This window comes from Photinus pyralis, unplaced genomic scaffold, assembly GCF_008802855.1.
Source record: "Photinus pyralis isolate 1611_PpyrPB1 unplaced genomic scaffold, Ppyr1.3 Ppyr1.4_LG5, whole genome shotgun sequence".
Taxonomy (NCBI): Eukaryota; Metazoa; Arthropoda; class Insecta; order Coleoptera; family Lampyridae; genus Photinus; species Photinus pyralis.
The window spans coordinates 18,400,146-18,425,336 of NW_022170596.1; the positions used below are offsets into that span (position 1 = coordinate 18,400,146).

Consider the following 25,191-nt stretch of genomic DNA (forward strand, 5'->3'; position numbering starts at 1 on the left):
CTTGTATACGTTTAGAAATTAAATTTACTGTTGTAAATCGGGTGTCTCAGCTGACAGTTAGATGACAAACCTTATCGCAGTGGTTGACGCGCCGATTCAGGTATACAGTTTTTCGGTGTTTAAACCGCAAGAAGCGGAACTGATACTCTCTCAATTACGAAACAGCATGTGTAAAAAACTTCTTAAATCGGGGAAAACTTGCCCACAATAAATTAGCGCAACAGTAACATAAATACCTGCCTTCGTTATCTAGCACGTGGCGTTGTTAGTAAATAAAGCCAATTAATTTGTCCAATAACGCCTTTACAAAACATATGGTCCTGTAAAACTTTTACCTTACGTCGAAATTACGATTAAATATTCCCTTAATTATGCGTTCTAAGATTTAGGATACTCACTACGTACAACAAATACAATTAACTGACATACACAAGTTTTAAATTTACAATTAAAAAAAACAATTTACCAATTCTGTGTCTTAAACCGGAAATTACGTTGACAGCAAGTAAATTTTAGCGCATTTTTTAAAAATTAAAAAAATTACACACAATTTATACTTGTTTTACTATAGGGTCGCTCGCTCTCATCTTCGGCAATCGGCATTATTTCAACCCCGAGAAACGATTATCAACGAGCTTCTAGCGAGTTTATTTGCTATGTCTGTCCGTTAGCACGATATTTCGAAAACCGTTTACGATGGAATTTTGGCCCTTTTGACAACTCCGTTAGTTCGGAACCGAATTCTATGAAATTCAATATGGGCATAGCTTTAGGCATATAATAACCAATGCCAACAGTCGAGCCTAATCGATCCACATTCACAGTGCCCTTTTCGCATCTCGACTATTTCTGAACCGAAACGCAAACTTTTTTGTTTATGAAGGTATTTAAATGAAATTTGATACATATCCACTTGAAATAAAAGCAAATCTAACACCAGGTTCAAAATTTGGTTTTGCACATGCTATGCCCAGGAACTCGTTTGCTATATTTGTATACATTTTTATTTTTTTTTAATTCGATGCGTCTGCAATCAAATCAGCGAGTAAAGTTGTTGATCTTACCGGAAATAAAAGGCAAAACTTCCGCAAGGAAAGGGGTATTTAAATTTTATTACAGAGGTAGCCGTGGGTAAAGTAATTGTGGGCGCGTGGATATTAACAACTTTCGTCCAGGATTTGCTTAAAGAGGAAATTTGGGCAGACGTATGTCTACTTTGGTGAAATGACGTCATAATTTGGTTTTTCGAATAGTTACGGTGCCTGTTTCGATTGCCATTACTCAGGTGACGTATTCTTTTATCTTTAATCTTTCACTTATTGCATCCATACAGTAATTATATGATTGTGTTAGATTATTTGCCAAATTAACGGCATGCGCTCCACACACATTAGGTACGAGATTAGGTAAATACGAGTGCAGCATGGGTATTGTCATTTACAACTAATTAGTAATGAAAAACGATTGCTCTTTTACAATTATGCATTCTTACTCTTAATGAAAGTCACAGAGATAGGCAAGATTCTATTGTTTTTTTTGTCTAAGTAAATATGTTGTTTTTCTAATTGTCCATTATTGGTGGCACTGATTTTACGCCACAACCCTCAATAAATTTATGACCGATTTACGTGTTTTTATTTATATTTAGATACAGTATATTCTAATTAAACGATGTAATAAATATTATAGCAATTCGTGGATGGTGCTGTATTTGGAGACATCGACACTACGTTGTTAATTTATAATTGAATTTCTTGCCGTACATTTTCTTTCTTTTGCATGAATATTTGGTAGGGAGACTTGTTTCGAATATGTATTGTGCTATAAGTATTTGATTTCGATATTTAATTTCGATTTGACGTAGCAGAAGGTGGCAAAAGTCCACAACGGACATACGCAGAGATATATGGTTCTATGTTTCTTTTGTGTTTTAGAAAAGAGCCATCTTGCAATTCTTTTAGTCGACCCTTGGCATGTAGTGATCGAATATTGGTTTTGCGTCAATCTTTGTTATGCCGAGGCAAATATGTCAACTGTCGAAGCCTACATAAATACTATATATTTTGTTTATGATTATGGTTGCTCTGTTAATTTGTTATGTCATGATTTGTCTTTTGATCGGATAATGTCAGTACTCATGGTGGCGAGCCTGGCGTGCCACACGGCCATCAAATTTTGCTGTCTTATAGAGGGGGGGGGGGGGGAATTATTTTTTGAGATGCTGTTTTGAAAGTAAAACGTGCAGAACGTTTACATACGACAACTAATTGGTCTCAGATTTTGCATACGAATGCGTTTAGTGGTGCCAAGTAAAACTTTTCAAAATGGGGCGGGGGGGGGGGGTTAACACACGTTCTACCCTTGATGGTATTCTAATGAAAGGTTTCATTGAAATAAATTGGTTTGTACAAATTAGAACTTTCCCGCGCGACTCTTTTTCAAGATAAGTTTGATGACGGGCCCGGGGGGAGGGGGGCTTAGAAGTTAATTTTAACTTTCATTGTATTTTAATGAAAGGTCTCAACGAAAGGAACCGTTTTTTTCTACCAACTACCGCCCTTCTGGCCCCTTATCAAAATAGGGGGTTTGGAGGGAGGGGAGAGTGGAACTGGTTTTATCCTTCATGGTACTCGAATGAAAGGTATCAACGCAAGGAATTAATTTCTACCAACCACAGTCCTCCTCCTCGACCCCTTATCATGATCGGATATGTTCCCTTATATCTCCAGAAAAGATTGTCGGAATAGGGTACTATTCACAAAGGGCGATTGGGACGTCTAGAAGAAATTGATGCTGAGATCAAAACTTTAAGAGCGAATATCTCGAAAACGGTTTGTCGAAGTACTCTCAAAGGCAAAATGAATCGACCAGACGAGACATATCTATTGATGAAGTCGAAGCAAATACGTTGACAACGAAGCAGGTACGTAGCAGGAATGAAGTAGCGGGGGTGGCCGATATTTTTCTAGTTGGTGCTTAAGAAATTTTTGATAAAGACTTCCCCTGTAATTTTTGTAAAGGGACCATCAACCGTAATTTCCAGTGGGGGCAAGACCACGTTCTAGGTGGGGTTCAGCCCCACCTGGCCACCGCCTGGCTACGGGCCTGCAACGAAGTGTCGGAAGAGGGTACTCATAAAAGACAAGTGGAACGTCAGGACAAGACAATGCAAATATCTGCAGAATGGAGTGTCGGAGGATTTTGAATGTATGCCAGGCGGCCTGGAAATGTTTATGTGTAACAAACCTCCTCCCCATTAATCATTTACCAAGAAAGCAAACATCGATAATGCTACTACCTTATAACCCAACCATTTACTAAGCTATTTTGGTTTAAAAAATGCGCTTTATCTGCACAAGAGTTGTGCGCAATTGATACCTTCTTGTTTAGAGTTGGATGTTCATGATCTGAGGATCGCTCCTGCTTGGTGACTCAAACTAACAAATTGAAAAAATGAGCCAAATCAACTAATACACAGGATGTTTTTTGCCGAATTCTAAAAATTAGTCCAGAGTAAAATGTCTTTATTTTGTTACAAACATACTTAAGTTCAAAAGCATTGGATGGTGATGGAAAAAATCAAAGTAGACTGATTTGTATGAAAAATTGAAAGCCTTCCATAACTTTTAATTTTTAAATCTAAACAACACCCTGCATATTAATAATTGATTTGGCTCAAACACCTGATGGGTGGTGTGTGTCTACGGTTTTTGAAATGTGCACAATGTTTGAATGGGTGGTTCTGTCAACAAAAGTTACACAGCAGAAACAAATCACAAACAATTGCGGCTGGTTTCATTGCGTGTGCTAAAATCGGAACAAACGCACTTAGTGCCAAGATTTGTGCTGCCAATATTCTGCTGACTTCACAGACCCTAAACATGGGCAACAAAGCCACGAAATAGCTTGGGATGTTACGTTCTCACGGAACCACACACTTATGTTCAAAATTCAGTGACGTCATTTATGAATTTTTTAAAACTCTTAGTAGAAACAATCAAATGCCCCTTAAACCTCCGCTTTCACAAAACCAATATCGCACATAAATTTAAAAGTAAAAGCAAATGAAACAAAATGGAACATCCGGGACCCGGGCCTACAAAAAGTGGACCAAAACAAAAACATAATCGCGCTAACGATTTAGTTTTGAAACATTTACGCGCCTAATCCTCATTAACTTACAATTAGAACAAAATTATGTAGTGTTAGTTTACAGAATTAATTCGGTTCGGTTGAACAAATGGTTTTGCATTAATTAATATGTATATTTATGGATAAAGTAGGTCGATGCGTTGGAATGTGGACACAGAGTGAAATAATTGGGAAAAGTCTTATTACGGAAATGACCTTAATGGACGGGGATGATGTCAAACTTACGGCGCCGACCTTTACACGGATTGATTATATTTTATTGCTTCTTGATATGGAAACTTCGAAGCAACAACAAAATGTAAATTTATGTTAAAATAATAGACGAGTGAATCACGGTGTGACTCTTTTCTTTCTTTAAAGGACTTACCGCTTTATTCCATGTGATCGACGGTTCTGGTTCACCTATATAGGTGGCCTTGAGAAGGACACGGTCACCCACCGACGCATTTGTGTCTTTCGGTCCCTTTAAAAGACTCGCCGCCGTTTCTTGAATTTCCAACATATTTCCGCTCGTCGCGGAATTGATCGACATTAAATCACACGCACCGCTGTCATTACCTTCACTCTCAAAACTACAATCGGAGATCACCTTAAGTTCGGCCGTGTGGCTTATAACGCGAAGAGCATTATTTCCTTTATCAGCGCACGAAAACGAGTTTTCTTTCGGCGATTGTGAAGAATGCGGACTGATTTCTTCCGTCGCGATCTCGGCACTGCAGCACACTTGGCCGCTATCGGGCTGTGTCACGTTGAAGATGTGTAAAATACTAACGTCATCCTTAACTTCCACCTGCAAACAAACAGAATACTCAGTCACTAACTGCACGAATTGGTTTTAATTTTGTTAATTGACGCGTCGCTAATTAATAATGCAAACTACCGCACGCGGCGCGACGCAGCGCGGCGGTGCGATTTTATGGCAATTTCCGACGAAGGAGATTGTTTAAGTATACGTTCGATTGTTTGAGCTTAATGCCCCGTTAGATTTGTACGTACCGCTGCTGTATCTAGTTTTAATTGCTTGGCGTTGAGGTTGAAAGTTAACAACTATAACGAATGTAATTGCAACATTCGAGTATTTCGAGCGCGGGATTACGCCATAAAAAAATTGGTGCATTCGTACGGATGACGAACAAAATAGATTTCTTTTCCACGGCCTCGGATTTCGCACTGGCACTTGGCGACAAGATGTGCGACAATAAATGTCAGAGAGCACTTTGCAATTATTCCATATTAAACCTTTGAAAGGTAATATTTGGTACCGCAACCTCGGGGGGCCGGGGGAGCAATTTTTCGTGTCCTATACAGTCAGTGCTACCGATTGGTGTAATCAACCCTTAAGGAGCGAAATTTGTAATACTTATCTACCTACTCAACAATAAATGGACACTTCAGAAGAAGCGATCCGAACGAAAGAAACCGTAATTTAAAATTGTGATAAAAACAAGTTGTAAATCAGCATATGCATGATCAAAGCGCATTTTTGGTAATGCAGATCAGTATTTCATTAGCAAAGTTTAAAATTATCGATCTCACGAGTAATCTAACTCAAAATAGACTACAGCCTTCATATCTACACTATAACAGAAAGCTTTTAGTGAAAATTTGAAGTAATTGCTGAGATCTCAGTCGAACAGCCAGCCAGCCATATATGTAGAATATCATACTAAAATTCATCTATTATGTTACATTGATTACAATTTTAGATTTACTATAAACACAGTCATAGAGTCGACTAATGTGAATGCCATGGACCGTTACGTGAGAATGGAGATTTTAACTTATTTACATAATGATTCATTTTTGTGTACAGGGTGAGTCAACGATTGTGCGGAGTAACTTAATGCCCTGAAGATAAGATTTTTCGATAGAGTGCTTTTGTATTATAATATAGTTGAATATTCTCCACATTTTAAAAATATTTGGAATTATACAGGGTGCGCCCACAAAGTAGGGCGCCAAAATGGTACATTGTTTTAAATAGAACCCCCTGTATTTGAATGCATTTTTGAATTCTACGTGCAATTGTACGTCTTTTTTATTATATGGTTAATATCCGAAAAACTAGTAGTTTTAAAGATAATTCGATTTTACAAAAATTGGGCATTTGCAAGCGTCAGTATATATTGTCAAAATTATTACTTAAATTTTGATTCCAGGTTTTATATCTTATCCTGGGTTACGTAAAAGTCAAATAAATACATGTACCTACTATGAAACATTAAAAATATAGCTTATAGGGTGTTTTTTTGGTAGGTCCAAATTTGCAAAAATCTCACCCTGTATCTTTTTCTGTCATCATGTAGCTCCTTCAACTTTTGATAATAATGTCCTATACCTATCTCTCATAGTTTTCGAAATATCATGGTTTTCTTGGATTTTATATTCTAATCTTAAATAAGTTATATGTAATTTACATAATAGTGAGGTGGCCATGCAAAAAAAAGGCAATTTTTATCTGCCTCGTCCAAAGCTAAAATTATATTTATTAATTCATTTTTCGAATAATTCATTTAAGTCTAAAAACTGGAGAATAAATTTGATAGTAAAAACATAAACAAATATCTTGGTTTTCCTAGTTTATATATTTTAATCTGAAATAAGTTCTAAGTTACATAATAACGAGGTGAATATGAAAAAAAAATGAAACTAATATCACTGACTGGATGGCATTAGGAGTTAAATTAAATTTTCTTTGTAGTCAAATGTTTTTGCTTATTCTCCAGTTTTTAGACTTAAAATAAATTGTTTGAAAGATAAATTAATCGATATGATTTTAGCTTTGGACGAGGCAGATAAAAATTGCCTTTTTTTGCATGGCCACCTCACTATTATGTAAATTACATATAACTTATTTAAGATTAGAATATAAAACCCAGGAAAACCAAGATATCAGAGATAGGTATAGGACATTAGTATCAAAAGTTGAAGGTTTTTGGAGGAGCTAAAAGATGACAGAAAAATATACAGGGTGTTCCATTTAAAAAAAGTGTGATTTAAATATGAAGTTTTGCAACTTTGGACCTACCAAAAAATACACCTTGTAAGCTATATTTTTAATGTTTCATAGTAGATGTATTTATTTGACTTTTACTTAACTCAAGATAAGATATAAAACCTGGAATCAAAATTTAAGTACAAATTTTGACAATATAAACTGACGCTTGCAAATGCCCATTTTTTTCTTAAAAATCGAATTATCTGTAAAACTATTAGCTTTTCGGTTATTAACCATATAATAAAAAAAGACGTACAATTACACGTAGAATTCAAAAATGCATTCAAATACAGGGGGTTCTATTTTAAAAAAATGTACCATTTGGGAGCCCTACTTTGTGAGCGCACCCTGTCTAATTCCAAATATTTTTTAAATGTGGAGAATATTCAACCATATCATAATACAAAAGCACTCTATCGAAAAATCTTATCTTCAAGGCATTAAGTTACTCCGCGCAATCTTTGACTCACCCTGTACAAAGTAAGGACTGTATTCAAGACCACTCGCCCACATATAAAATGAAAAAAATTCAGTAAAGTTCGAATCAAATGACATCCGTTAACGAGCTCCCATTACAATACCCAAACAACTTCAGACTGTCCAATAATTTGTGCTCATTTTGTGATATTTTTTGCGGAACCATACTTACATGTGTTCTTATGGTTTTCGACTTATTATTTACATTGTTAGAATGGAAATTCAATTTCACGCCTATACTCGATGTACCACGGATTTTGACTTATCCAACTTCTTAGTATGAAACTAGAACTTCTAACCTGACATGCAACGTTTTCGTACTTATCCTTGGAGGTGCAATTTCACTTTCTTGTTTATTTTTCTTCAAAAAAAGATATCCAAAAACAAAGAGCCCAATAATGCGACGAATGGCAGGAAAAATGAAATAAGCATTAGCGGAATAATGAGTATCACTTAATTTACAGGAAAAAATAAGTAAATTTACATAAAGTGACTAAATCATGTGAGCGGATGAAAAGTTGCGGTAATCGGCGGGAACCTAAGTGTTCTGTTGGGGGAACGGACGGGCGGGCGGACGAACTCGAGCGGCACCAAGGGTACGGGTTTGCTCCTGGGCAAGGTCGGCGGTAGTAGTGGGCTGGCGGATCGGTCTCGGAAGTCTTGGGTAAACTCAATTAGAGGAAACGGTAGCTTCAGGAATTGTAAAGGACAAGTGGCGGTCGGCTATTGATGAATGCTAAAACAAAATTGAATCGTACGAATCGGATTGGGTAGCGGTATCTACGACAAAGCGAATGCAGGAAAGCGAAACAATATACCCCCCCCCCCCCCCTATAATTTATGGAATGAAAAGTAACAAAAAGATTACCTGGGAATTAAACGGAAAAAATTCATGTAAAAGCAAAAATTAAACGGTATGAATACAAAATAAGTGACGGAAAAGCTCAAAATAACGGTACTTACGAAATGTCGCGTCGCTTGCGAAAATGCAATAGGCAAAAGATCACCTCAAAATACGGAAAGGGAAAGGCCCCGGCCGAGGTATTCGGTTAATACTGTCCAAAAATTTCAACTCCTTAAATTAATTGTGCGGTCTTCTGGCCGTAATTGGTCTTAAAATTCAAATTAATTACCCCACTCAACTATGCGAAATGACATTTACTGCAACACATTTATTTAGCTACTGTTAATTTCACTTACTTAATTGGCCGGATTGAAATTTTTAAAATCGGTAGTCCAATTAACACCTACTGTTGATTGCAATTTCTCAGGTCGGCATAAAAATCCACCTGATAACAGCGTAAACCAGTATGGCCGTGCAGTTTTAATTCTCGTTTTAAATTAACGTAGGAAACCAATCCTGCTAATAATGGTTTAACGTGGCTGAAATTTTAAAATATTAATTTGCCCTCGCCCTGACATGGGCTTTCGGGCGCAACAAAAATATCTTAAGCCTTTCTTCGCGAATTGAGGATCGCAATATGAGAGCCTAATATTCACATATTAGTCTCGCTTTTATGAGCACTGTAATTATGTACGAGTCCTAAGTGTGCTAGGGCCCGGACCGTATCTAAAACAAGTTTCAGGGAAGCAGTGTGGCCTATCACTACGCTCTTTAGTCGGTTGTTATTACCCCACAGATGACCTCTCCAGGTACTCAATTTTTTGGGATAATATGGTCCATAAAACGCCAAAGACGGTCTGGCGGAACCGGGAATTACCTTATTTACGATAATTAACCGTAGCAAAATCCCTGAAGGTACGGACTGTTCTGCCGATATGACTCCAAAGCGTAACGAGAAGAAAAATCGATGGAAAATCCTGGACTGTGCAAAAGAATGCGGCACGCTCTTTTTGAAAGGCTGGCAAAATTGTGATGCGACTCTTCAGCTAGCCTATAAATTGAGGTGTTGCTTGCAGCATACAAAAATTAATTTGAGAATGATCTAATATCGTTATGTCATGCTTGCATTCTTGAGTAAACAAATGGGCTGCACGTATTCGATGTGAATATACTTGAACTCGTTTTTGATTCCATTTATTTGTGTTTAGATATGAATCTTGAGCTATACTAATTGAGGTTAATCGCAGTTGACATGAAATAATCAATTTTGATTTTTATGTATTTTTGCATGCAAGATGCGTTCTTAATGGGCAACGAACTAAATCATAAATTTAAATATTTTGCACGTTATTAGCGATTTTGATAAGCACGGCATACAAATTAACGGGTCTTGAATAAGTACAGAATCATAGAGAAGATTTACGTGAATTTTAACTTTTTGTGTCAACAAACCTTTAGTCTAGCCTTTAGTAATATATAATGTAATGTGCAGTTAGCAGAATATCTTTCTTGAAAACAGTAACAAAGTCCGATATAACTACGGTTACGGATTATTAAATAAATCATTATTATTATTGATAGGGTAACATTCACGCAAACTTGATAAAGCTAAAAAGTTAAAGAAATTGATTGGATTGAACGTAAACAATAAATGTAGTCGAAGAATAACTGAAATCAATGGCAGTTTAATTCATTCAGCCTTTATGAACAATGGTTAACCCGCGGAGGACGACGAAATTAAAATATATCCCTTGTACTACCGGGTCGCAACCTCTCCGAGCGCAGAAGGGTGCTTTCTGCCAATAATCTGCAATCAGATAAACGCGGCATATAAATGCGAGAATAAATCTAACGTTTGTCACGTCGGTCGGGCAAATCAAATACAAAAACCGTAATTAACATTCAATGGAAATCAATAATTTAATTTACATTAAGGAGTAAAAGCAAAATTTTGACTCAAGACAAATTGTCGGTATTCAAATCGGCAATATACAAAAGCTCAGGTGAACGTAAACGTTAACTCCAAAAACTAATTTATAATACGCAGGTAACTAAGTATCTTCGTATAATTAAAAAAATCTGAAGGATTCAAACGTAATTAATTAACTAACATTAATATATTCTTCGGAATGACAAAAAGTAACGTAGATAAAATCGGAGTGTCGAAAGATGTTCTTCGTAACGACAAAGGGTGATGTACGTAAAATCAGAGTGATCCACAATATCTCGAAACTCACAATGGCGGTTACATGTAAAAATACATCATCCAAATTCTGCGTAGGGAAATATTCCACAACGGAATGAATGAAGAGAGAAAACAGAGTTCTAACAAATATCCAACGTTAAAATAATGCTGAGTCATGAAAATAAGAAGACCTCTAGCGGAAGAATAAGAAACTATGAAATAAAAACTTTACCAACAGAACTAACTACAACGAGAACTAACGCGGGAAATGTACGGATGGCGTAACGGTTACCAAATGGATGTAATTTTAAAACTGAATTAAAAAAATGAAAAATATATATATTGAACAGGAGAATATACCAGTAATTCATTATGTGGTAAAGGAGCAAAATTTAGACGTTGCATTTTTTTACTTCTTTTTATGGACCTAATTAATAGGTCATCATGGAACGTGTAAAAAAACATGGAATTTTAGAGCCTTTCTTAATAGATTCAATCAACTAAGTTGACATGCATATTTATTCGAGTTCAATCAAACCAGATCATTAGATTTCAGGTTTTGAGAGGAGATAAAGGGCCAAACTTCCGCAGATAAGGGGTATAGGAGCATTTTTATTAATGAGCTAACCGTGGATACTTATATTAAAAATTAGTTGTCATATGAAAACACTCTTATAAATTGACTCCTTTGAATATGTTGTTGAAAGTAATCTCGTTCCAACTTCAGATTTCTTTACATTTACAAAGTCTCGTGATGACGTCCAAATCTAATTAATTACCTAGATCTTTATATTGTAATTAATTCCACACCCAGTGCAAATTCCTATTCAGTCATAAATTTACATGCACCTGGATGTTAAATAAATATTTAACCCACACAAAAGAATGGTGTTATTGAACTGTAAAATCACTTTACAATTAATGAGATAATCTTCACCAATATCTTTGGTTTGTGGTCAGTTATCGTTTATAAAGGAATATACAAAATGCTTCACGGGATAAATTCCCGTAAATCCACCTCTTCAGGAACGTTAAAATGACTTTAAGTGCAAACAAAATCCCCAAAAATGGTCGATTCTTATCTTTACACAATTCATTTATCGATAAGTTAAAATATTCTCCCAATGACAGCTGATTTTCTCCTTTGGAAAGGTAGCAGCCAGTTGGAAAATCGGCTGGTGGAACGCCCCTTTTAACACACAGTCGGACCTTTGTATCGCCAGGTAAAAAAATTTGGTGTTGCATTTGAATTCAGAACGAACCCGTGCTTCAGGTTCCTCACAATTTATAGTTACAATTTGGCTTAATCACTGGAATATTCCGCAGTATGGAAATGTCCAAAAATACCGTTATAACCTTATGGGTTTTGCAAACAAAAGCACGAATTAATTGTCTTTAACCTTTTTACCGGTTGCCGTTTTATTTATTAGGTTACATTAACTCGTCCTATAAACAGATTAGGTGCACAACAATCAATTGGTTTTTTTTTACTAACTTGTCACTCCAAACATAACGCAATGAAACGTTTTGTACCTTGGACCTTAACGCTTTCGTGGCAACCATTTATTTATTTATTTATTTGTTTAACCAGACACCATACAGAATAAAAATTCCAATTAAGTACATGGCACTGGGGCTCTGAACAAACATTAGAACTTAAGATCTAATTTGATTTATTATTGCATTGAGGGGATCGTGAAAAAAGTCGATATCATTCACTGAGGAGAACTTATTTAAAGTGATCAAGATCTTAATAAGTTGTGTTGATAATTGCAAAAATATATAGTATTATTTTTCCTTAGCTTAACAAATGGTACCTTAAGCTGGGTCCGTTAACTTGGCCCCCCCACTGAGAGATTTCATAGTCGTATTATTTTGAAATGAATGCGCTCGTTATGCGCTCATATGCGCCACCGATAATAACTCTTGCGCCATTATCGTTTTTTAGAAATCCGAAAAAACATTTGGGGGGGGGCAAGTGAACGTAGCCCCCCCCAGTACGTATTTTGTCCCTTGTAACTAGGTCACCTGATACATTTGGTTATGCGCTCAATTGCGCCACTTGAATTAAAGCTAGCGCCATTACGGTTAAGCCATAAAAAATTTTTAAAAAGTGGAGGGTCTAACTTAGCGTTTTCAAAAGTTATTTCCGGAAGTGCGTCCATTTTGAAAATATTTTACATCGATTCGGTCTTCGGAGTAACTCCCAAATACAAATTTTTTAAAACCTACCTATTTTACTTTCTCAGAATCGTTTAACTAAAGCTCCCAAAAAAACACCCTGTATAGTGTTTCTGAAACACTATAATGGCGCCAAGATTTTTGTTTACGGCGCATTTTAGCGCATGATGAAAGGTACGATGTAGTAGAAAAAACATGTTAAAAAACGTAACTTTTGAAAACGTTAAGTTAGCCCCCCCTTTTTAAAAATTTTTTATGGCTTAACCGTGGCGCTAGCTTTAATTCAAGTGGCGCAATTGAGCTCATAACCAGATGTATCAAGTGGCACAAATACCGGTAGCAAAATGCGTTATGGGGGATTCCGTTCACTTGGCCCCCCCCAAATATATTTAAGGATAACCAAAAAACAATAATGGCGCAAAGATATCTTTTTACGGCGCATTTCAGCGCATACCTGAGAGTACAATTTCGTATGAAAAGATGTTAAAAAAAAGTATCTTTTAAAAACGTTAAGTTGGCCCCCCCACTTTTTGAAAATTTGTCACGGCTTAACCGTAATGGCGCTAGCTTTAATTCAAGTGGCGCAATTGAGCGCATAACCAAATGTATCAGGTGACCTAGTTACAAGGGACAAAATACGTACTGGGGGGGGCTACGTTCACTTGCCCCCCCCCCAAATGTTTTTTCGGATTTCTAAAAAACGATAATGGCGCAAGAGTTATCGGTGGCGCATATGAGCGCATAACGAGCGCATTCATTTCAAAATAATACGACTATCAAATCTCTCAGTGGGGGGGGGGGCAAGTTAACGGACCCAATAGTGGGGATACGTGATATTTCGCCTTCTTACGTGCCGATTACAGTAGCCCGGAGGATAATGACCATGCGCACATTTTAAATCCTTTGAAAACTGCAAAATAACCTATACCTATCAATTTTTAATTTGATAGTTGGTAAGATTGAAAACGGTTGATTTGGCGGTTTCTGTCATTAGTTCTCCGAGGCTAGTCGAGTCGTCGACCGGTGTCAAGTTAGCCCCCCACTGTTTGAATTTTCAAAGTATTTTTATTTCAATCGTTTGTTGGTGTTTGTTAGTTACATTTTCACGTTTGTTGGTTGACCGTTATTTAATTATTCAAAATTCAAAAATTTGGGCATACCTATAGTTAGCCCTCCATTTTTGGAATTTTCAGAATATGTTTATTTCAATCGTTTGTTGGTATTTTTTTTATCGTTGCTTGGTTGATAGTATCTTCATAATAAATTTTGTAAGTTTTGGACGTGAAACTATCCCTCGACATTAAAATTTGAGAATTTTTTTATTTGCGATTATTTGTTGGTCGCTGTTGGTATTTGGTGGATATTATTTATCCTTTGTTGGTTGGTAGTATCTTTAGAATAAATGTTTACAATGTTGAGCGTGACGACATCATTCAAACGTGCTTATTATAAGTTTCCTGTACAATAGAGAGTACCCAGCTTAATAAAACCGCATAACTCTAGGCGAGGAATAGATAAACTCTTTAAAGGAGCAATGCGAGATTTTGCAATTATAAAATGCGTCTTTATAGAGCAGTCCTTACTAAGAACTCTAAGATAAACTACAGCACAATATGCATTTTGACTAGAATCACACATTCCATGTAATTCAGCCGAGAGAAAATTATCTAAATTAATGATTTGACGAGGAAATATTATCTCAGACAAACAATGAAGAGAGTCCCAATCTACATCACTAGCCCAACAGTGTTGAATTAGGACCTTCAATGTAACTATTAAAGGTACTAAAAAACCTAAAGGATCATAAAAAAACTGCAACAAGCAGTGCGATGTTTTAATTGTGCGTCCAAGAGACATTATGCCAATGAATGCCCCCGTCCGCAAGATTATCGTGAATGTTTCAAATGTAAACAACCGGGTCATACAACAGACAACTGCTCGACAGGGAACCAACTTGTAACAGGCCCACCCAGAAATGAACGTTCTGCTGCAAATACAACGGCAAAGGCGATCGACCCCCAGGTTGGAGACACCGTTGGAAAGTTCCTGCGAGAAGTAATTATCAATGGATGTCAAGGCGATGGTTGATGTAGATAGCTCAATATGTACGGCTCTAGCAACCGTGTTTGATCAACTTTTCGACCCGAAAGCTTCTCGTGAGTGACTATGAGGTTAACTTACAGGATTTGCGAGAGCGCAAATATTGTCAAGAGTGAAATTGATTTAAACTGCCATAATAGAAACTTCCAATTTAGAATTCAAAATTGAGATACGATTTATTAAACGTGAATATTGCATTTTTATGACCCATTATTCACTCCTTCGCTAATATTAAGCTATCAGAATTGATAGGTAGCGTGGGTAGGGTAGTAATTGAAAAGATAGTAATCGGTCACCTCAAAAAAGCGTTAAATTGACTTACCAAATATTTTTCGGACGACTCAATTTGAAAATTGTTGAGTTCCCAAGTGTAATGTACTTCGGCGTTGTTCTCAGCTCGGGCTTGGGCATAAAACTTTGCTGTTTCGCCGCAAGCTACGGTTGCAAGTGAAGGAGCTTTTACGAATGAGATTGGCGGGGCACTTTCGCCACCTGTAAGAAGACACATATTTAGGGTATCTTTGGTAGTTTTAAAGAAATCGCTCACGCGTTTTCATTGCACCAAAGTTGACTGGTAAGACAGACCTTGTAACTTACCCTGTACAAAAATATACGATTCAGTTGCAATTTGTCCAAATTGGTCTTTCACTTCACATCTGTACAGGCCCGAATCTTCGACAAATATGTCGTTTATGTTCAGAGTAATACTTCCATCATCTGAAACTGATTGGTCGAAGTCTTTGCAGTTGGGCAGCAGTTGACCGTCCTTATACCAAGAGGCGCTATATGGAGGTACACCCAACACTCTCGCCTCTAAGCTTACGTACTGACTTTCTAGAGGCTTGATAACCGACGGCAACCCCTTGGTAAACCTCAGAGCGGTTCCCATTTCTTTACACTCACAATTACTCACAAAGTAACCGCACCACCGCGCGCCAGGAATGTACGATCCCGAATAAGGCGACCTCTCCGGTCTGCTGTACGTGCCATAGTTGGTGTCATTACCGTAAAATGTCCTACTATAGCTTGGATTGGGAGAGGCTCTTCTCGCGCGTAGAGCAGATCTTAGGTACTTCTTGTACGAGCTGACATCCAAGCGGGCGTTCGCATGCACTTGCCCCAAGCTGTTCTCCAAAGTGACACAGTACAACCCCGAATCTTGAAGAGTTACGTCGGATATTTCCAATATCCTCAAATCGCCCTGCTCTCGAATGGTCACACGCGGCGACGCACCGACTGGCACGCCATCTTTGGTCCAAGTAGTCCAAGGCTCGGGATGTCCGGCGATTGAGCAACGAAATCTAACTGTCTCGCCTTCTTCTGCTATTCGATTGTGAGGAACCGCGTAAAACTTCGGAGGCGCCTCTCTAAACGATCTACCCACGCTGGAACTTCGCGTACTATAAGCACCTGGGGAGACACTGTGAGATGATCTCGAGCGTGGCACACTGAGCGACGACGCACCCGGAGGTCTAGATAACGCTTCGGTGAGAAGGTTGTCCTTTTCTTCCGGAACTAAAATCAGAGTGAAGTAATTGTTAACCTTGGAGTTTGTGACAACTTACCGTCAACTAAAAGGCACGCGGACGTTCGTGCTTCACCCAGTTCGTTGTAAACAACGCATGTGTATTCACCCTCATCTTCTGGGTAGACTTTTTTAATCACCAATTTTGCAACGCATCCCTCTAATTCGGATAGGAAATCTTCTCCCAAACGTACCAACTAAAAAAACTGGGTTTGGTGATATTCCAAATTTGACTGGTGCTCACCTTATTGCACTTTTCCCAACGGACGTCCTGAGAGAAAGATTCTTCGACTTCGCATTCGAGTGTCACCGAATCTCCGTCACAGCATCTAATGTCGCACAGCTCTCTCACGATCTTTGGAATGGTTTGAACTCTCCTGTAAAATCACACGTCTCTTAACTTTGAGATAAGATAAAATCTATTTCAGTCTTGCTTTGTTATACGACTATTTACTAAAGTTGTGCTGGGAATTTCCGCACAAAATTAAAAGCGAAACGCGACTTACCCAAATATTTTCTGGCCCTTAAAGTCGTTGAATTTGTCTATACCTAAAAACCAACAGTTAGCTCAACGCCAGATGTGTTTCTATGACCAATACCTCGAGCCTTAATTTGTAGCGAAATAATTGCTTTGGCCTCGCCATAACAATTTTTAGCAATCACCGTGTATGTGCCGGTATAATCAAGTTTGGCGTCGGGTATTTCAAGACGATACTCGGGTCCTTCTCCAATTCTATGGAAATGAGGGGAGTCCTTATAATAATCGGGCTGCAACAAATTTAACCATGTAGTTTTTGAAAGATCGTGCGGCTTTATTATTGTGTTTTCCAGGTTGTGGCCTTAATAATCAAACTAAACTATTAACGAAAGGGTTGCTGTGTTCTTTTCCATTCCATGAGACCTAGTGGGAGATAATCCAGTATTTTAAGGTTGGACGACACAAAGGGTAGATTTAGTTGAAGTATAATTAAGGTAAAGTTTTTCTTTCTATTTGTAGACCAATTCATTTAAGGATGTTGATGGATCGGAATTTTGTCGTTTAAACAGTAAAGAGAAAAACATTATAACCGTTTTGAAAATTTTAAAAAGAAAATTTACACTAAAAAATATTCATGTTTGGAAGAAAGTTTCCATTTAAGGTTGAATGATCGAATGTCCTTCTCCCTCACGGAAATTGTTGTAGATAAGTACAGGACTATACGAAAAAACTAAGAACACTACCCTCTCATATATATGCACTACTATCCTAATACCCAAAATCTTCCAAAAATAATTGTATTCAAATTTCAGAAAGCCTAATAATAAGGCCAAAGAAAAGCAAGATTGTTGACTATATAGGTTGATGAAGACTTTGTCACGCCTTCCATACTCCTGGATGTCCATTAACCTAGCAGAGCAAGGTCGGCAGAACACAATCAAACGTATTGCATAATTAGTTGCTAATTAAGTGCCCTATTCCCGAATTAAATGTTCCTTTTTTTTAATTATTACATGTTTTGCCAGGTTCATATGAACTCAGCAGAGCACTACCTTAAAAACCCAAGAAAATGAAAAGTGAACTAACTATAATTAGGTGCTAATTAGGCGCTAATTCGGGGATAGGGCACTTAATTATCACCTAATTAGCACCTAATTATAGTTAGTTCACTTTTCATTTTCTTGATTTTTTGAGGTAGTGCTCTGCCGAGTTCATATGAACCTGGCAAAACATGTAATAATTTTAAAAAAGGAGCATTTAATTCGGGAATAGGGCACTTAATTACCACCTAATTATAGTTTGTTCACTTTTCATTTTCTTAGTTTTTTTGAGATAGTGTTCTGCTGAGTTCATATGAACCTGGCAGAACATGTAATAATTAAAAAAAAAGGAGCATTTAATTCGGGAATAGGGCACTTAATTAGCACCTAATTATAGTTAGTTCACTTTTCATTTTCTTGGTTTTTTTGAGGTAGTGCTCTGCTGAGTTCATATGATCCTAGCAGAACATGTAATAATTAAAATAAAATGAGCATTTAATTCGGGAATAGGGCACTTAATTAGCACCTGATTATAGTTAGTTCACTTTTCATTTTCTTGGGTTTTTGAGGTAGTGCTCTGATGAGTTCATATGCACCTAGCAGAACATGTAATAATTTAAAAAAAAGGAACATTTAATTCGGGAATAGGGCACTTAATTAGCACTTAATTAGCACCTAATTATGCAATATGTGTGATTGTGTTCTGCTGACCTTGCTCTGGTAGGTTCATGGACATATTAAAATTGTATTACATCACAATCACCGAAAAAGGATACAACTGTTTTTTCTCACTGCCCCCTTGATATTAAATTCACACACATATGTCTAGGCGAGATTTTAATTAGTTGGAATGGTTTCAAGTGTATTTTCTTCAAATTAGTTTTGGCAGCTGTTCTTTTAAACATGAATGAATAAAGATGGTTGCTGAAGTAGCGTAGCAGCCATTTTAATTGGAATTGGGTAATCTGCAAGTATCGTACTCGGAAAGTAGAATTTGTGTGCGGGCTGCATGTGACTTGTATTCGTACGTAGACTGTAGCGACGGCAAATTAGTTTCGTTTTTTGTGATTGAATAAACTCTAATTTCGAGAAGTTTGAAGCGAATCAAGTGTAAATAATATAATAGAGATAACTACCGACGTATAAGCACGAAGTAAAGTGCTCCCGAAACGCGTTACGTGTCCCAAATGATTTTCAATCGGTCGTACTTGCTCGATTATCCCTGATATTATTAATTTAAGGAAAGTTGAAGCCTTACTAGAATCTCTTCAATCTGGGGTGGAACGTGAGTCAATTTTGTCAAAATATGTTGGACTTTTGTCAGTTCCCGTACGGAAAGAACTTCACATACCAACGAATACGAACCTTGACCTAGGGGAATTCTCATCCAAGACGAAATGTATGGACATCGATGCGTCCTCAGGCTAATACTAATGTTATTTTGTTGTAATCCAAACGCATCAATATAAATATGAGGGGCAATTTTAGTTCGTTTTCAAATAACTCGTTATTTGTATTGGCGATAGTAAGGAAATTTAAAAAAAAGAAAGAACCCCGGCATAAGTTATTATGGTAATGTGTAGTGTCATTTTACTGACGAGTGTTCCCGAAATCGTTTCTTTTTAGTATAATATACTTAGATAGAAAAATTTGTTTTAAAGACACCGCAATATGAAAGTAGAGTAACTGTTGAATTCTTTCCTATTCTAGTTTGGGATAAGTAAAGCACGGAAGGTAGGTCCAACATACTAAAAAGGAAGGTAGAAAAATATGAAGTTTGTGAGACGAATTTAACACATAGAACCATACTACGAACCGGAGAAAAGAGCGGGACTATTACAAATTACAAATTGAGGTTTTCAAGTAGGGGACTCATTATATAGATGCTCGAGAGAAACTAGCGATAATTTGTTTATGCGTTATTGAGTTCTATATACGTCGTGACCTGTTAATGGGTTTCTTCTTGGCGTCAGTCTGTCAGTCTTTAAACGTAGATAATGTTATCTTAATGTGCTGTACGTGATCAAAACTGCTGATTTGAAATAACGTAGTGGATTTAACTGCAGATCCATAGGAAATGGAGCTTTTTAAAGCAGTGGAGACCGCGGGAACGTAATTAGTTGAAATGGACGAATCAGATTAATTCGTAGTTAAAGATGGCTAATTTAATTCCTCGGCGCCATTTTGAGGGTGTTTTGTAAATAATAAGATAGGTAGGGATTAATCTAAACGAGGGTTTTTAGAGAGATTCGGGTTTTGATTTCAGGTCAAAGGCAAATTCGATTTCAAGCAACGGGAAAGTCATGTAAAGTAACCCGGAACGCATCTTTCTTTCGGGAAGTTGCTTGAGCAGTAAAGTTCCTTGGAGTTTTCTGCAAATTTTATGGTTTAAAAAGTGTAAAACCCAAAAGCTGATCAGATTTAAGCCGAACGAACGTTTTCTGACGGGAATTAAGTGAATGTGTCATTGGAACCTTCGTCTCAAAGGATTATTTGCGCCAATAAGAGAAAGGAATTTTAAGTCAAACTAAATTGTTTCTTGTGAAATTTAAAAAAACATCGGTATCGCTCGAAGACGAGTTAAATGAAACATGTCATTTGAAAACGCGTCGAAAAGGATTATTGGGAACAAACTAGAAGGGGTTGACAGTCTTAATTGAACTTATGACAAAAATCTTAAGCGAACGTGTTCTTACCATCTCAATAAAAGTGAGAGAGACAACTTTTCATTAGTGGAAATTTTTCGCTTTCGGAAGTAAGAAGTGTTCAGAACAATTTAAAGCAGTGGCAGTTTGGGTCGGAAAAAGTTAGTAATGAATCGAATTGGGGGGGGGGGGGGGCGTAATTTTTTATTGAGCTCGTAAATTCCCAAGAAATTCAATTTGCCGTTATCCATTGTAACGGATTCACAAAACAATAATATTGAATTTATTTTTTTTATACACCTGCGCTGTGCCTAATAGGCGCGAGTGGTTCCCTTTTATTTGAAGGCGAAATTGGGATAACAACAAGAAATGCGGGTTTTAATATTGGTTTAAAAGGTACGCTAGGCTTAAAACTTGCGTTGGTTCCGTTTTATGTTTCATATACATAGCTCAACGTATGATACTCGAAGGAGATGCTTTGTGTATGTGAAGGTATAAAGGTATACACCTCGCACGCAATTTTAATAGCTGAGAGAGACGCTTATTTTTTAAGAATAAAAAAACACTAAAACTAGTTAAAGGACAGCACAGTCAGATATTGACACGTACTATGCCAAAAGTAAACAGAATAGAGCAATCCCAATGTTTTACAAAAAACTGCAAACAAGCGCTAATCGAATGAGTAAAATGATTCAAATAATTGCCTTCTATTACACAACTAAAATTAACTTACATGCCTCCAATCGAGAACGCTAATAATGTTATGTCCAGCGCAATTTGTCTAATTGGTCACAGTGGTGACCATAACAATTCAATTCTGCGTCAAATGGAAGAACTGATCAAATTATTTGATTATCGCAGTAACTAACATTTTAATAAACATTTTCAAGTTAAGGTTGAGTGGTAGAAGTAGAACGTGAAATGCGAATATTATTATTATAAAAAAGATCTCTTTAAAAGCGTACTACTCAGGTGAAGGTTACTATGACTAAAGATGTATAAAATAAAATGGGTCATTGGACAAATTTATTTATGATTCATCATTGTTATATCAATATGTTTTTGTTTAATTAAATAAGTTTCGCATTGTGTTATGTAAATTAATGTTAAATTGTTTACTTTGAACACTTGACATTTTAATATGCAAATGCGAGTTTGTTTACGATTTCATTGATGCGATTTACAATGGGGTCAATACACTTGATATTTCTATATAAATTTTGGCGCCCTCCTCCTATTTGGTCATGACCGTTTCTAGGCCCTAGCATAAAATTACAATAAAAGTGCCTCACAATTTGATTAATAACACTTATTATCTCCAACGGGATTTAATTACATGTAATTCAATTCGAAGTTACATTAACCACGGTAATTAAATTGCAATTTATTAATGAAATTGCGTTAGAGCGTGGCGCGGCTTATTAAATATTTAATCGCATCCATCGATTGAAACAATAACAGTTCAGACGAATAAAAAATTCTCACCCCTTCTTGTTTAATTCCAGTCCTGGCGAATTTTGCGCACAAATTTGGATACCTAGGTACGTTACCGAAGACGTCAAGTACGAAACTGAATCAAGACCGTCGTCTTAGATCTAAATGGGAACGTGAACAGCTGGCGATTAATTGATGGAAAAGTGGCTAATTAAGTAAAAAACCTGCGATTGGAAAAGGTGTAACGAGTCATTATTTCGATCCTCCTGCAAAAACCATTGTTGGCAAACAATGAAGCGCATAATAGGATGTCCATGCCAATTAAGGGAGAACAAAGGGAGCCTACGTGTTGAATAAGAAGAAGGAATTTTTGCGTCCAGCTTTTCTTTCAAAATTGAAGGAGATGGCGATATGCATATTAAACGTTGACGTTGTTGTTGATACCAAAACCGTAGTTGAACGTGTAGGTATTGTCCACTGATACAAAGCAACGCATCGTGGGAATTTCTAGGCAATTATCTGGTAATGTCACATTTCCTAATATACTGAAAGCTGGATGGATGATTTATTTTCCTTCTAAGGATGTCATGGCACAACAGCATCTAGAAAGTGGGCAAGTGCCGCTGTAACGGTACATTCCTGTTCTATAGTCTATTAAGTCAATTTTCCAATGAATTCATGAGACGATACCTACAGCTGAATCATATCCAGTCGTTGATAAGGAAGCTATGCAGCTTGAAAAAAAAACGCCAATTTTTCTGATGTGATAGAGAACATTTATTACTTAATTCGTTTTGAGCCGTCATAGAGATCAAGTCAAAGTAAATGTGAAAGCGAAAATTAATTAATTCGTTTTGGGCCGTCACAGAGTTCAGGTCGCGGTAATTAAGTCTTCTAAGAGCTTGTAAGTCCAAGAAACCCCAATTAAAAAACTAACTCCAAACCGTCCGTCAGTCGAAATTCGAAGTGTTGCAAATATCAAATTTCAAGAACCTTGCAAAATCTCAATGCGAAAGTAAAGAAAAGAATTCCGTCTCAGTGATAACGTGAGCGAAAGTTCATCTGCCGTAGTGGAATTGACATTATAAAACGATAAAGTCATATCGCGAAGGCAGGCTTTTAGGCAGAAGATCATTTAACTGGACGTTTTGTCAACCCATTCAAAAGAGATTATTGTTATAAAGTCACAAAGGTTCGTCGTAAAATAAGTGTACGTGCAAATTCGTATTTAGAACTATCGAAATATTCTAAAGGTACGAGCGGACTTTCCCGGACAATAATCAGAGTTTAGAGCTTCGATTAAATAACAATTTTAATTCGAAAGCGAAAGTTAATGTAGATTAACACCGTTTCGGCAAGTAACAATGAACTTGTTTGGTCTTTTAGTGCGCTAATAGTAACGTGCAGTGGAAAGCTGTTTAATAGCAGACAATATAAATAGAAAGTTTATTGCCAGATCACTTGCGTGCGAATAGAGTCTTAAAGAAAATCAGTTACATCGCTTATATTGGCTCAGTTCCGCTAATCAAAAAGGATGATTTATTCCGTGTTGAGCACCAAGGGAACAAGTTAAATCTAGTATAAGTGAAAACATTAATTTTGTTTCGAATGAGCGAACGGTGTAACGGGCGCTGTTTCATGGGGTAAGTTTTAGTTTTGAATTTTTTTTATTTGCGGGTTCCTGGATACAGTCCTGTCGAATTGTTTGCTTATAAAAGCTCGAGGAGTCACCAAATTGCGAGGTACGATAAAATCATTCGTGGATAAAGAAGCTACTGAACTACTGCCAATTTTGCTGATGTGTAGGTGGGATTAATTCTAAACACTTTTTTGTGCACGTGTATTTATAACTATTGAAAAATTATAAAGGTACGAGAGGACTTTTCCCGCACATAATAAATCAGAGTTAGAATGACGGTTCGATCAATTAAAAATTCCAACTCGAAAGCGAAAATTTCAAAAGACAAATTAACTGGGTTTAAATCGCTGGTGATTTTTGGTTTATATTTATAAATCTATTTGTCGCAACACTAACGAATTTTTTGGAACTTAACTTAGTCACTGTAAATATCGGTAAAATATGTGGTAAACGCTATCACACTGTCACTTACAAAAAAAAATTAACATTACTTTACGAGTGAATGAACAATTCATTTACGTATTCAATCAGCAAGAAGTTATCTTCCTGTCTATTTTTTGTCACCACAATTCAGAAACTCCAAATTCGATGTAGAATCCGAAAATGTAGAAAAAATAGGGGGTCTCTATTTAAAATAACAAAGTTGATGGCCACTTCCGGTATTTGCGGAAGTGGCGCCATCTTGAAAATATTTTAATTTAATTCATCGTGTGCCAAAACCCTTAGGGGACTTATCAATTTAGTTTCATTTTCAAAGGTTCTCCATATCTTTCTAAGTGACGCTCGTCAAGAACCCCGTATATAGTCGCTTTATGAAACTCAAATAATATAATTTAATTAACCCGTAATGAATCGGCGTGTTGTTTGTTAAATTAAGGACATAAAATCGATTTTTTTTAATTTTTCATTGTGTATCCGGTTTAAGGATTTTTTTCTTCCATTAATTTTTATTAGTTTCCAAGTATCCCTCAGTAAAGTACACCACGATGTATATAGATATAGAGCAAGAAAACGCGCATTTTTAATCTGCTTTGTTGTAAAGGTGGCCGCTTCGTTCAATTTTGACAATTTTATTGACAAGCCATTAATTTTAATTCAAAAGGTAGTATTTGAAGAGGCCTTAATCTCCTCTCGGACTGTAACGGTACACACGAATGCCTTTTGGCTTTAGTAACGCCCCCGTCACGTTCCAGCGCCTAATCGATCGCGTGGAGGCCCGGTGAGTCGGGATAATTATCCTCGCCTACCTGGACGACATCTTAGTACTGTCCAAGGACGTGGAAAGGTATTTGCCGCCATTCTCACCCGCCTAAAGCAATGCCACTTGTAGGCAAGACGGATAAGTATAAATTGTGCAGATAAAACGCATTTTTTTAACCGAAATAGCTTTTGTTTTGACATCACCAATGGATATATTTCTTGCAGACGTTTCAATCGCCCTTTGTGAGTACTCTCTTCCGACAATCCGTTCTTGAGGTATAAGGGAATATACC

The 25,191-nt window shown here is 36.9% G+C and overlaps 1 protein-coding gene across 5 annotated transcripts in view; it reads right to left on the reverse strand.

Moving 5' to 3' along the window:
- LOC116172464 overlaps positions 1–25,191 on the reverse strand; it is an 80,266-nt gene that overhangs the window by 5,370 nt on the left and 49,705 nt on the right. For all 5 annotated transcript variants that reach the window (XM_031489685.1, XM_031489682.1, XM_031489681.1 and 2 more), the window contains 7 exons: positions 17,062–17,230; positions 16,969–17,011; positions 16,707–16,839; positions 16,503–16,659; positions 15,535–16,452; positions 15,260–15,429; positions 4,520–4,942 (listed from right to left, as the gene is read on the reverse strand). In XM_031489685.1, coding sequence (XP_031345545.1) covers positions 4,520–4,942; positions 15,260–15,429; positions 15,535–16,452; positions 16,503–16,659; positions 16,707–16,839; positions 16,969–17,011; positions 17,062–17,230 — 2,013 coding nt within the window. The remainder of the gene's footprint in view (positions 1–4,519; positions 4,943–15,259; positions 15,430–15,534; positions 16,453–16,502; positions 16,660–16,706; positions 16,840–16,968; positions 17,012–17,061; positions 17,231–25,191) is intronic.